We start from the raw sequence: 12,194 nt of genomic DNA, 5'->3' as shown, positions 1-12,194 counted from the left end.
CCCCCACCGGCTTTACCTTTAATAGGAGGATGATCATAATGGTCTCACGGGGTTGTGAGGCCGTAACAAGATAATGCATGTGAGTGGCCCAGTGCCACATAAAGTTAAGGGATTATATTACAATTCCAGGACAGACACAAGGACAATTGGATCCCCAAGCAATGTTGGCTGTGACCGCACCAAAGTAAATCCTAAAGAGATACCGAAATGAGTCGGGGTAAAGGAGCAGTGGGAAGCTGCTTAATGTATTAGAAGAGTTCCCATATTTGGAAAATTTCTGAACAGAGGAGACAAATTGGAAGTCTGTGGTTCAGTAGAGAGAAGAGGCAATGGACTTCCTGGTTGAGACTAACAGCACACTCCTTTCTAGCCCTTAACCTTGGACTGGAGAATACAGTATGTATTAGGTATTAAATATCTTAGAGAAGTGTGTTTCTAACTTGAGTGTACATATACCTGGGGATCTGATTAAAAGGGAGATAATGATTCAAGGGCTTGGATTCTGCATTTCTAACAAGCTCCCAGATGACGTGGGAGTACTGTTCTGTAAATCACACTTTGAGTAGCAAGTCTAGGGGTTAGGGTAGGCTTCTCTGAGGCAGATATGCTTCAGCTGATAGCTGAAGGATGAGAACTTGACTAGGAGAGGAGAAGCCCTCAGGCATAAAGACCAACTTGTGCAAGGGCCCTGTGGCATTGGAAAAACTGAAAGAAGGCCCATACGATGAGTGCAGTCTGGGGAGAGAAGTGAGGTGAAGCACCAGGGAGCATGGGATCAAGCATGCAGGAGCATGTATGAGGCTTCTGGAATATTAGTATTTACCTTGTTGGCGAGGAGGAGACATTGAAGGCTGTTAAGCAGGAAAGGGACACGAACAGATCTACATTTTGAAAAAAATCACTCCACCTGCACTAGAAATAAGGCTAGGGGAAGTGGGTGGAAACGATGTGGATGCAGAACACCAGTTAGGAGGCTTAAGCAGTCTGGGCAGCAGGTAGCTTGACTAACGGTGGTAGAGATGTAGAGAAACAGAGTAAGAACTACACAGGAAGTAAAATGGACAGCATTTTGTAAAGGATTTGACATGAGGGTAAGGAGGAGGCCTTGTAAGGGCTGTCACCTGAGCACCTGGCCACAGTTGAGTACTGACGGTACCATTCACTGGGGGAAAGAAGCACTAGAGAACAACCATGTTACAGGGGGAAGGGCATGAGTTTGGTCTTGGACGTATTGAGTTTGAGGTCCCTGTGAGTCACACAAGGTTAAGAGGATGAATAAGTGGTGGCTTCATAGGTCTGGGGCTCAGAAGCGAGGTGGGAGCTGGAGATGTAGATCTGGAGATCAGGTTTGTACTGTTTATATCAGGGGTGAATGAGGCTGTGGACATGGGTGAGATTTCAAGGTGGGAAAGAACAGTGAAATGAGAGGTGGACCCAGGACCAAGCCTCAGGATGGCAGACACAATGATGGTGAAAAAGAGGAGGAGGAGCCTGCCTGGAGAAAAGAGGAGCAAGAGAAAGAAAACGAGGAGTGTATGAGACTTGGCAACCAAAAAAGGAAGTGTTTAGAGGAAGTGATGTTGAGAAATGACAAGACAGGGTGGTCTTGTAGAGGACCGCAACCAGGGCTGCTTACAGGGTCCAGCCCAGTCCTCCATGCACATACCCTGAACTGTAGTTGCCAGTATACACGGCTGTCTCCCAAGTAAGCTACTTCAAGGTGGTCTTGTCCATCCTGTCATCCCCCAAAGCCTAGCACAAGGCCAGGCACATAACAGACGCTTAATAAATTTTACTGAGGAATCAGTGGATGGGTGGAAAGATGGCTGGACAGCTGGATGAATGAATGATGAGGAAGAATTGGAAGCAAAGGACTTTCTGGCAACTGCCTGGGTAGCTACTATCCTTCAGCTTTCTTTCCTTTTTACCGCAATGGCCCGCAGACCCAGGGAACAGAGACAGAGCCCCTGGGCCCTAGCCCCCCTTCCTCCCTCTGACGAAGAGTCTGGACCGAAGGTTCTGCTGACGTGGGAAGGGGGAGGAGAGTCTGGAGGAAGGGGAGGGGAAATCAGCACAGAGATCGCAGAGACGAAGGAGGTGCCCGCGGCTGCAGAGCTGCAGAGCGGGGTCTCTCCGGCCTCTGTGTCCGGGCATCGGGCCCCCTACTAGGCCAGAGGACAGCGCATCCTTTCGGTGCAGGCCGGCAGGGCCCCTGCGGTCGGCAAGCTGGCTCCCCGGGTGGCCACCGGGACCCCCGAGCCCAATGGCGGGGGCGGCAGCAAAATCGACAGCACTGTAGAGATCACCCCCAGCCCCAACGGAGTAAGTGCCTGCGCCCTGGGGGCTACGCCATCATCCCCCCCCCCGCACCCCGCAGCCGCCAAGCGGCATCTTCCTCCCGAGCACCCCCCGCCCCTGACCGCCTTCCTCGCGCCCGCCCTCTTCCCTTGCTCTGCGTCTTTCTCTGCTTCTCCGCTTCACCCCTCTCCCCCCCCACCCCCCCAGCAGGTCGGGACTCTCGGAGATGCGGTGCCCACGGAGCAGCTGCAGGGTGAGCGGGAGCGCGAGCGCGAGCGGGAGGGGGAGGGCGACGCGGGCGGCGACGGAATGGGCAGCAGCCTGTCGCTGGCCGTGCCCCCCGGCCCCCTCAGCTTTGAAGCGCTGCTCGCCCAGGTGGGGGCGCTGGGCGGCGGCCAGCAGCTGCAGCTCGGCCTCTGCTGCCTGCCCGTGCTCTTCGTGGCGCTGGGCATGGCCTCAGACCCCATCTTCACCCTGGCGCCCCCACTGCATTGCCACTACGGGGGCTTTGCCCCCAATGCGTCTGGCTGGGAGCAGCCCCCCAACGCCAGCGGCGTCAGCGTCGCCAGCGCGGCCCTAGCAGCCAGCGCCGCCAGCCGCGTCGCCACCAGTACGGACCCGTCGTGCAGCGGCTTCGCCCCGCCGGACTTCAACCATTGTCTCAAGGACTGGGACTATAATGGGTTGCCGGTACTCACCACCAACGCCATCGGCCAGGTGAGACGGCCTGCTAGGCCGCGGGTCTGGGGGCGGGCCCAGAGCGGGGAGCACGGAGCCTCACGCGGCTATATCCCTCTCACATTCCCAGTGGGATCTAGTGTGTGACCTGGGCTGGCAGGTGATCCTGGAGCAGATCCTCTTCATCCTGGGCTTTGCCTCTGGCTACCTGTTCCTGGGCTACCCCGCGGACAGGTGAGGGCTGCAGTGGGGACAGGGCAAGTAGAGAGGAGGGGATGCTAGGGTGGTTAGCATAGACAGGTGGCCTTTGCACGAGGTGGAAGAGGATTCACTGGACTCTGCAGTCTTCTGGACTTCTGTTCAATGATATGCAGCCCCAGCCCTGTCTCAACTTCACTCCCCATCAAGAAGTACTCCTTCCATACCTCTTCTGCACAAGGGAATAATATACCACCCATTCCCCCATCCCCATATCCATGGATCAAGGGCTCATCTTCAAAGACAATAGCCCCATCCCAACTGACCAAAAACCCTGCCTCCACAGATCAAAAGTCCTAGCTCCTCCTCTATTATCCCTGTCACCACTAACCACCTCCCTCTCTATCTTCATAGATTAATAGACTCATCTCTAGTAATAACCCCATCTACATGACAGGTTTCATCTCAATGGCCTTATTCCTACAGATCATTATGTTAATTCCTAAATATCAACAGCCACATTCTCACTGACCTGTGTAGTTCAACTCTACAAATGACTCCACCCTTATGGGTCAGCAGTCCAGCCCCCATGGATCAATAACCACAATAGCACACCCCCCCCCCGAGATTAATAGTCCCATCCTCATGGATCTTCAGTGCTCTTAGATCCTCTCAGATCAAAAGCCCAATTTGCATGAATCAATGGCCTCATCTCAAAGATCAACAACTTATTCCCACCAACCAATAGCTCTTCCCAGGGATCAAAACTCCCAATTCCTCTGATTCTTGACACCATCCACTGACCAGGTGTTCCATCTCCACTGACCATCCTCATGGATTATTAGATTCATCTCCACCCATCTACAGTCCCATCCAAATGGATTCATAGCTCAACTCCCATGGATCAAACGCAATCCAACATTCAATAATCCCTAAAATCAATACCTATCTTCACTGCCCAATAGCCACACACCCATTAGGCAAATGTTCCTAAACCCACAGGTCAACAACCCATTCTCATGCATTAGTGGTCTCATTCCCACAGACCAGTAGCATCATTCTTATGGAATAATACCCTCATTCCTAAATACCAATAATTCAGTCTCCTAAATTCAGTAGCCTTGGCCTCATTAACCAATAAGTTCATCTCCATGGGAAAATGAAGCTTCACTCTCAGAGATCAGTCCCCCTTCCCAATGATCAGTGACCCCTATCTTCATCCCCATAATTCAGTGGTTTTGTTTTGTTTTTGTTTTTTTAAGATTTTTATTTATTTGACAGAGAGAGACACAGTAAGAGAGGGAACACAAGCAGGGGGAATGGGAGAGGGAGAAGCAGGCTTCCTGCTGAGCAGGGAGCCTGATGTGGGGCTCGAACCCCAGGACCCTGGGATCATGACTTGAGCTGAAGGCAAACACTTAACAACTGAGCCACCCAGGCACCCCAGATCAGTGGTCTTATCCCCAAAGATCAATAGTCCAGCCTCCAAGGATCAGTAGCCCTGTCCTCATTGACTCATAGTCAGTGACCATCATTACTGACCAATAGTCTCAGCTTCCCTAATCTGTGAACCCCTGCTTACTGATTATCCCCACGAATCATACCCCCATAGATTCATTCCCCATTGACCAACAGCCCCATCCACCCAAGGACTAATGTCCCCATCTCATGAATCAATGGCCTCAATCCCAAAGATATTTGTCCAGTCTTCAAAGATTAATGATCATGCCCATTGATCAATAGTTTACCCCATGGATTAATAAATAGTTATATTCCCATGGATCATTGGATCTTCTGGCAAGTGACCTCATCCCCACTGACCATCTTTATGGATTAATTGACCCATGAACCAACTCATGGAACAATGGCCTCATCCCCCAAAATCAATGATTCAGTTCTCTAAGATCAATAGCTACATCTTCACAAATATTATCCTCATGCATAAGTCGCCAATGACCTCGTCTACACAGATCTATAGTTCCAACCCCATATATCAATGACTTCATCTCCTTTGACCAGTCTGAGCAAGGCAAGCTCTATCCCCATTGGCTAATAGCTCTATTCCCAAGGATCAATTGTTCCATGTCCCTTAAGCAGTATCTAATCTCCTTCAATGGTAGGTTTCACTTCCATGCTCTCATCTCTGACCGACAGGCCCATCCACAAGTCAATCCCCTGCAGATCCATAGCTACGCCCCAGTGCCCAGAACCCAGACATTGCTTATCCATGGTCCCCATCCCTTCCCATCTTCTCTAGCCTCAGTCCAACTTTTTATCCCAGGGCCTCATCCTCACACTTCCAGCTTTGAAGCCGGCAGCCTGGCCCCACCCAGCAACTCCTCTTCCAGGGAGTCTGGGTGACCAGAGGCCCTCCTCCCTTTCCAGGTTCGGCCGTCGAGGGATTGTGCTGCTGACCTTGGGGCTGGTGGGCCCCTGTGGAGTGGGAGGGGCTGCTGCAGGCTCCTCCACAGGTGTCATGGCCCTCCGATTCCTCCTGGGCTTTCTACTTGCCGGAGTTGACCTTGGTGTCTACCTGATGCGTGAGTGGCAGCTTCCCAGATGTCCTTCCCTTGAGGCTCCTGCCTGCCTGTCTGCATCCCCAGGCTGTTCCAACTGCCCCTAGGGTCCCCTCAGTCCCTTCTTAGCCCCAAATTTCAGCTGTCCAGGATCTCAGCTGTCTTTTTGCCCTAGCCTTTGAAGGATCCAGGGCCTTTGCTTCTCTCCACACCCCTCCTCCTTAGCACCCCCCCACACACACACAAATCTTGGTGCCTTATTTAAAAATGAAATCCTGATAGCTGTATGCCCTTGGATAAGGGTTGATATGAAGGTCAAATAAGAGGTCTGATGTGAAAGGGCCTGTAAAATAGGAATGAACACTCACCAGGGACTCTGGCCCTTGAGCCCTCCCAGGTTTGAGTAGGAGAGGAGAGAGGACTGAACAGTCTCTCCACTCTTTGCCACTCAGAGGTTAGTCTGTGGGAGGTGATGGCTGTGGCCTCCACTCGGGGTCTAACCTCATTCTCTGTCCTCCCTCCCTCTCTCCTCTTTCCCATTCCTCCTTCCTCCCTGGCGTCTCCTCCTGTATCTCTAGGCCTGGAGCTGTGCGACCCAACCCAGAGGCTTCGGGTGGCCCTGGCAGGGGAGTTGGTGGGGGTGGGGGGGCACTTCCTGTTCCTGGGCCTGGCCCTTGTCTCTAAGGACTGGCGATTTCTGCAGCGAATGATCACCGCTCCCTGCATCCTCTTCCTGTTTTATGGGTTAGTATCATCCTCCACCTGTTGTCTGGCCATCCCCACCTCTATCTCTAGCCTGGCTCTAGCCTGGAGACCCTTCCTCTTCTCCACTACCCCTTGTCCAGACCTGCCCCAGCCCCGGCCCCTCAGAGGTGGGAGTTTCCCACCCCTGGATCAGGAGATGGGAGACCTCAGAGTGCACCCCCACCCCCACCCCATCCCTAGCTGGCCTGGTCTATTTCTGGAGTCTGCAAGGTGGCTAATAGTGAAGCGACAGATTGAGGAGGCCCAATCCGTGCTGAGGATCCTGGCTGAGCGGAACCGGCCCCATGGGCAGATGCTGGGAGAAGAGGCGCAGGAGGCCCTGCAGGGTAAGAGACAGGGGTCCCTATAGGTGATACCTCACATGCACACGCTAGTATCCTCTCCATGGTTATAGCTGTGCCACCTCCCAGGGTCCCCCCCACCCACGTGGGAGGACCCTGGATTCTCAGCTGTTTCTTCTAACAGACAGCTCCTCTCTCTTTCCCAAAGACCTGGAGAACACCTGCCCTCTCCCTGCAACATCCTCCTTTTCCTTCGCTTCCCTCCTCAACTACCGCAACATCTGGAAAAATCTGCTTATCCTGGGCTTCACCAAGTGAGCCTGGGTATCTGAGCCAAGGGCCAGGCCAGTAGCTGGAATGGGGGCTGGCTGGGTGGGGAAGGCCTGAGGACCCCTGCAGAGGGCAGCCAGGGCAGTGGAAGGCTGTGCATGGGGATTCAGACACTGCTGTTTGCTTTACCCCCCTTCTCACAGCTTTATTGCCCACGCCATTCGCCACTGCTACCAGCCTGTGGGAGGAGGAGGGAGCCCATCGGACTTCTACCTGTGCTCCCTGCTAGCCAGCGGCACAGCAGCCCTGGCCTGTGTCTTCCTGGGGGTCACCGTGGACCGATTTGGCCGCCGGGGCATTCTGCTACTCTCGATGACCCTCACAGGCATTGCGTCCTTGGTCCTGCTGGGCCTGTGGGATTGTGAGCATCCTCCCTTCCCCACAGTGTGGGCTGAGCAAAGGAACCCCAGCAGAGGTGCCTCAGACAGGCTCAGCCACTGCTTCTGGCACAGTCCCCCCAAGACCAGACCAGACCCTGCCCAGACCTTCCACAGTCCTCCCCGTGGCCACACAACCCTGTCTGTTCTCCCAATCAATTAGTGGATGCCCAGAGCCCACCCGGCTAGAGCCATGGGATCAGAGAGCCAAGGGGATGATGCCAGGGCCTAGGCCAAGCATGATCTCACCTCCATTCACATCCTCCCTCTTGGTACTCCAGATCTGAACGAGGCTGCCATCACCACCTTCTCTGTCCTTGGCCTCTTCTCCTCCCAAGCTGCTGGCATCCTCAGCACCCTCCTTGCTGCTGAAGTCATCCCTACCACTGTCCGGTGAGAGCAGTGCTGCTCAGGCTGAGGAAGGGCCTGAGGGAGGGAGGGAAGGCTTCTGGAGAAAGGCTGGGGCGAGGCCCACAGCTAGAGGCTGAGTGCCTCCTCCGTCTCTACCAGGGGCCGAGGCCTTGGCCTGATCATGGCCCTGGGGGCTCTTGGAGGGCTGAGTGGCCCAGCGCAGCGCCTCCACATGGGCCATGGAGCCTTCCTGCAGCATGTGGTACTGGCAGCCTGTGCCCTCCTCTGCATCCTCAGCATCATGCTTCTGCCAGAGACCAAGCGCAAGCTCCTGCCCGAGGTGCTCCGGGATGGGGAGCTGTGCCGCCGGCCCTCCCTGCTACGGCAGCCACCCCCTAACCGCTGTGACCATGTCCCACTGCTCGCCACCCCCAACCCTGCCCTCTGAGTGGCCTCTGAGCACCCTGGCAGGAGGCTGGCTCGTACTGAAAGGTGGCGTAAGGCCCTGGCAAGCAGGTTGGGAGGACTGAGTGAGGAAGACAGGGCTGCCCAGAAGGCTCAGAGGCACCTCACGCCAGCCATCAAGGAGGGCTCAGAGGGCTGTCCCCACCCCCATCTCCTCCCTGCTGCTTTGTGTTCACTTCCTTGGCAAGAGTCAGGGGACAGGGAGTGAGCTCCACAGTGTAACCACTAGGTCTGGGCTCCATCCTGTGCCCAAAGACATCCTCCCAGACCTCATTCTTTCTTGCTCTATCATTCTGTTTCAATAAAGACATTTTGAATAAATGAGCATACCATAGCCTGGACTTCCCTCCCTTCTGTTGTCCTGTCTCTTGGGGGAAGCTTTCTTTGAGTGGAACCAAAATCAGTAACAATCTCCCTCCCCACCTTCCTGTGCCTTGCCTCTCTGTTAACTTACACACAGCCACCACCCTTTATGGATGGCTTGCTATGCTGCTAAGACTGGGCTAGGCACTTCACAAACTCCACTCAACCATTTAGTCCTTCCAACACCCCAAGGTCGGTGTTTGGATCAACTAGAAGTTTTTTTATTGTTGCAAGCAATAAAAACTGACCATAATGAACTTAAACAAAAAGGGGAATTTATTAGAGGGATGTGGTGGGGAGCTCACAGAACAGACGGAGAAGCAGAACTAGTCATATAAGGTCAGGAACCAGAGAGGCCCCCTCTCCAAGGAGTAGGAACCAGGGCCTCACCTGGATGAATGACCTCCCGTGGGATTCCATCTTTGGATCATCCCACTGATGATTCATTTCCAGACAGCAAATGACCAGCTAGCTTGAGTAACATGCCTGCATCCCTACCCATATTACTGACAACTGGGAAGATGGAAAGCCACAACTGAGTGCTGTTAGCAGAAGTAGGATTGGATGTTGTGCAGGTAACAATGGATGCCCACTATAGTAGTCTTCTTTTACAGGTAAGAAAACTGATACTCAGAGAGACTCAGTAACTTGGTCAAGGTTACAAAGCTAATGAGTGACAGAGCTAGGACACAGATCCTGAAGCTAGAGCTCTTCACTGATGCACACTGTGGCCACCTTCCCAACTCCTTCCAATCTTTAGGCACTACCCGTGGAAGCGAGGAGTGAGTTTCGGAGCACCCCAGGAGTTGGCCATAGGAGACTATTACTTTTCCCTCAGTGCCAGGGTCTGGCTGGCTCTCAGACTAGCCCTGGCCTGGCTTTACCACTTTGGGTGGATCTCTTTACCTCCAACTCCCTTCAAGGGTTGCTCTGAAACAAGATCATGTATTACAAATGCCTCTTAAATTACCCCACTAAGTGATCAGCTCCTTGAGGGCAGGAACTTTAAAACACCAAAGCCTGACACGATAGATGTTCAGAAAGTTATTAATGTGTTCATTCTTTCAGCAAATGTTTCCTGTGACCGGTACCATCCTGGATATTTAGGGCTTAGGCCATCCTTCAAGGACCTTACAAATCCATCTAATACTAGGAATATTAATGAGGAGGAAGAGAGGCCAGTGGTCTGGAGCACCAAACAGCTGCATCCTGAAGCAGGTGAGACTTCACTCAGAGAGGCAGGAAGTCCTCTGGCAAGGGCTTAGGAGAAGAGTACAGTGCTTTCAACCCAAAGGTTATAGGGAGAGCAAAGGCCTGAAGGTAGGAAAGGGTGAGGTGGTCCTGGAGAGGAGGATTCTTAGGGAAACTAGTCTTGAGGCCAGCCTCTTTCGGAGAAGGGAGGCCCGTTCTCCATAGGTTCCTGTAGCACCAGTGTCCTCTCTCCTTACCCTCTGCCGATCCATGTCTGAGGGCCAAAGCTCTATGCGCTAAGCCATGCTGCAGGACTCTCAATACTAACCATGGTCCTGGAGAACTCGTAAGAACCTTTCTCATTTAATCTTCACAGCCCTCTGAAGTGGGTATTATTTTTATCCTATTTAACTACTGAGACATGGAAATGAGAAGGATCTGCCATTAAATGGCCGAGCCAGGACTCAAACCCGGGCCTTCTGGTTGCACTTTCAACTCTACCAGTTCCTTCAGTTATGTACTCTGTATCATACATTCTGTAAAACAAGATCTGTGAACAATGTAACTAATTCCAGTGTTCACTGTTTAGCTTGGGATAGACAATGATAAAACAAGAGATCATATTCACTACTGTCTCCAGAGATTTGGTGAAAACCAACACAATGGTAGATAAAGAAAGCTCTTGTAAGATTTTTGGAAGATCCCCTGTAAAGCCAAGGAGTTATTTATATGCTAATGACACCATCCAATACATACTGTGAGGAATGGTGTCAAAGGGGCATTCCAGTAAACCCATTCTTTGCACCCCACTGGAAGAAGATTCAGGAGAAAAAAGTAAAAACTCTCAGAAAGTTAGAGCAGCTCCTGTAGAAGGGTAGGTGAAAGAGAATAAGATTCTCTGACTTCAACAAAGAGGTGAAGGCAAAGAAAATGAAAGCATTCGAGAAGCATCAGTGAAGCACAGGAAGATACAGTCCCTTATCCCTAAGCAATTCATAGTCTAGGTCAAAAGGGTCAGCGTGTATAGCTAAAACAACTGGCATCTCGTTCTAAAATTCACCAACCACATATGTCACTTGACCCTCATCAATAACCCCATGAGAAACAGTTCTCATTTTTTAGGTTTTTACAAATGGGGAGACGGAGGTTTGGAAAGGTAACTTATTCAAGGTTATGTGACTGTTAAGTAATCAAAGTAGCCAGATCCAGAGAACTGAGAGTCTGCAGTCTTCTTACTGCATGCCAGATAGAAAATAGTTCTAAGCACCATGAAAGTATTACTTATCCTGTAATCAGTTTAGAAGATACCCCAGGAACTGGAGATAGCTTTCCAGGCAAGTAAGGAAATGATTACTTTCATGAACATGAAACAGATTTTAGAAATGTTTTAGTTGGATTCACAACTATGAGCCATAGTGGATTATTGAGGGGGAATATATTCTATATTAAAAGAATATATGGGGTACATTTCTAACCTTAAGTTACATGAAATGACATGAAGGCCACTCTGATTCCTCTCATCCGGTCAACCTTGCCTGGCCACCCCGGAACCAATTTCTGCTGATGATCCACAACTGTCTGGTGCTGCCTCAGTGCTGGGGGAAGGGCCGTGGTCCTTCCCTGCGAGAGTTCCAAACACTGTGAGACTAATACTTACAATCCTATATGGAAAATGCAGAGAAATGTAAAAAGTGTTGCAGTGGCTCTGCGGAAGGAAGGATCTATTCTTTTGGAGACAGTCAAGGAAAGCTTGTCAGATATTTGGACTGGAACAGTTCAAAGCCCAGAGGTATGACAGAATATGAACGGTGTGCAGAGAGAACATGAAGTTTTTAAACAACCATGGAATAGAGGGAGACTGAAAAAACCCACAGCTAATCCTATTTATCATGACCAACTGAGAGCTTTTCCCCAAAGATCAGGAATAAGACAAAGATGTCTGCTCTTACCGCTTCTGTTCAACATTGTACTGGAGGTTCTAGCCAGGGAAATGGGGCAAGAAAATGAAAAAAAAAAAAAAAAGACACCTGGAATATAAGGACTATGTAAAACTATATTTGCAGATGGCATGATCTTGTATATATAGAATCCTAAGGACTAGACACACAAAAAAAACTTAGAACTAAACAAACAAGTTCAATAGTTACTAAACTTAAAATTAAACTTGTAGGATACAAGATCAATGTACAAAATCAACGGAACCTCTACCCAAAGCAATGAACAACCTGAAAGCAAAATTAAGAAAACTCCATTTAATATAGCAAAAAAACAACACTTAGGAATAAACGTACTAAAAGAAGCATTAAGGGGCGCCTGGGTGGCTCAGTCGTTAAGCGTCTGCCTTCGGCTCAGGTCGTGATCCCAGGGTCCTGGGATCGAAT

The 12,194-nt window shown here is 51.2% G+C and overlaps 1 protein-coding gene across 5 annotated transcripts; it reads left to right on the top strand.

Moving 5' to 3' along the window:
- Positions 1–35: 35 nt before the first annotated feature.
- SLC22A17 (solute carrier family 22 member 17) lies at positions 36–9,834 on the top strand. Of its 5 annotated transcripts, none has more exons than XM_064570838.1 (10): positions 51–2,322; positions 2,506–3,015; positions 3,107–3,210; positions 5,560–5,714; positions 6,269–6,434; positions 6,636–6,781; positions 6,945–7,050; positions 7,210–7,427; positions 7,725–7,836; positions 9,691–9,834. In XM_064570838.1, exons 2-10 carry the CDS (start codon positions 2,608–2,610, stop codon positions 9,704–9,706), a joined length of 1,431 nt encoding a protein of 476 aa, XP_064426908.1. In that variant the 5' UTR covers positions 51–2,322; positions 2,506–2,607; the 3' UTR covers positions 9,707–9,834. The 5 variants fall into 5 exon arrangements, with proteins under 5 accessions (XP_064426911.1, XP_064426908.1, XP_045756514.1 ...); XM_045900558.3 differs by lacking the exon at positions 9,691–9,834 and adding an exon at positions 7,954–8,583 and having other exon boundaries at positions 52–2,322; positions 2,509–3,015; XM_064570837.1 differs by lacking the exon at positions 9,691–9,834 and adding an exon at positions 7,954–8,583 and having other exon boundaries at positions 53–2,322.
- Positions 9,835–12,194: the final 2,360 nt, after the last annotated feature.

The sequence above is a fragment of the Mirounga angustirostris genome, unplaced genomic scaffold (genome assembly GCF_029215605.1).
Source record: "Mirounga angustirostris isolate CCGP_5_RB_7025 unplaced genomic scaffold, mMirAng1.0.hap1 SCAF_9, whole genome shotgun sequence".
Taxonomy (NCBI): domain Eukaryota; kingdom Metazoa; phylum Chordata; class Mammalia; order Carnivora; family Phocidae; genus Mirounga; species Mirounga angustirostris.
This window is presented reverse-complemented; position numbering and strand designations above follow the sequence as displayed.

Bases quoted from the DNA above. Each gene is read 5' to 3' on its own strand.
- SLC22A17 (XM_045900558.3), top strand. From the start codon at position 2,608: ATGGGCAGCAGCCTGTCGCTGGCCGTGCCCCCCGGCCCCCTCAGCTTT. The intron at 5,715-6,268 runs GTGAGTGGCAGC...CTGTATCTCTAG, and splicing joins CCTTGGTGTCTACCTGATGC to GCCTGGAGCTGTGCGACCCA. The intron at 6,782-6,944 runs GTAAGAGACAGG...TCTTTCCCAAAG, and splicing joins GGCGCAGGAGGCCCTGCAGG to ACCTGGAGAACACCTGCCCT.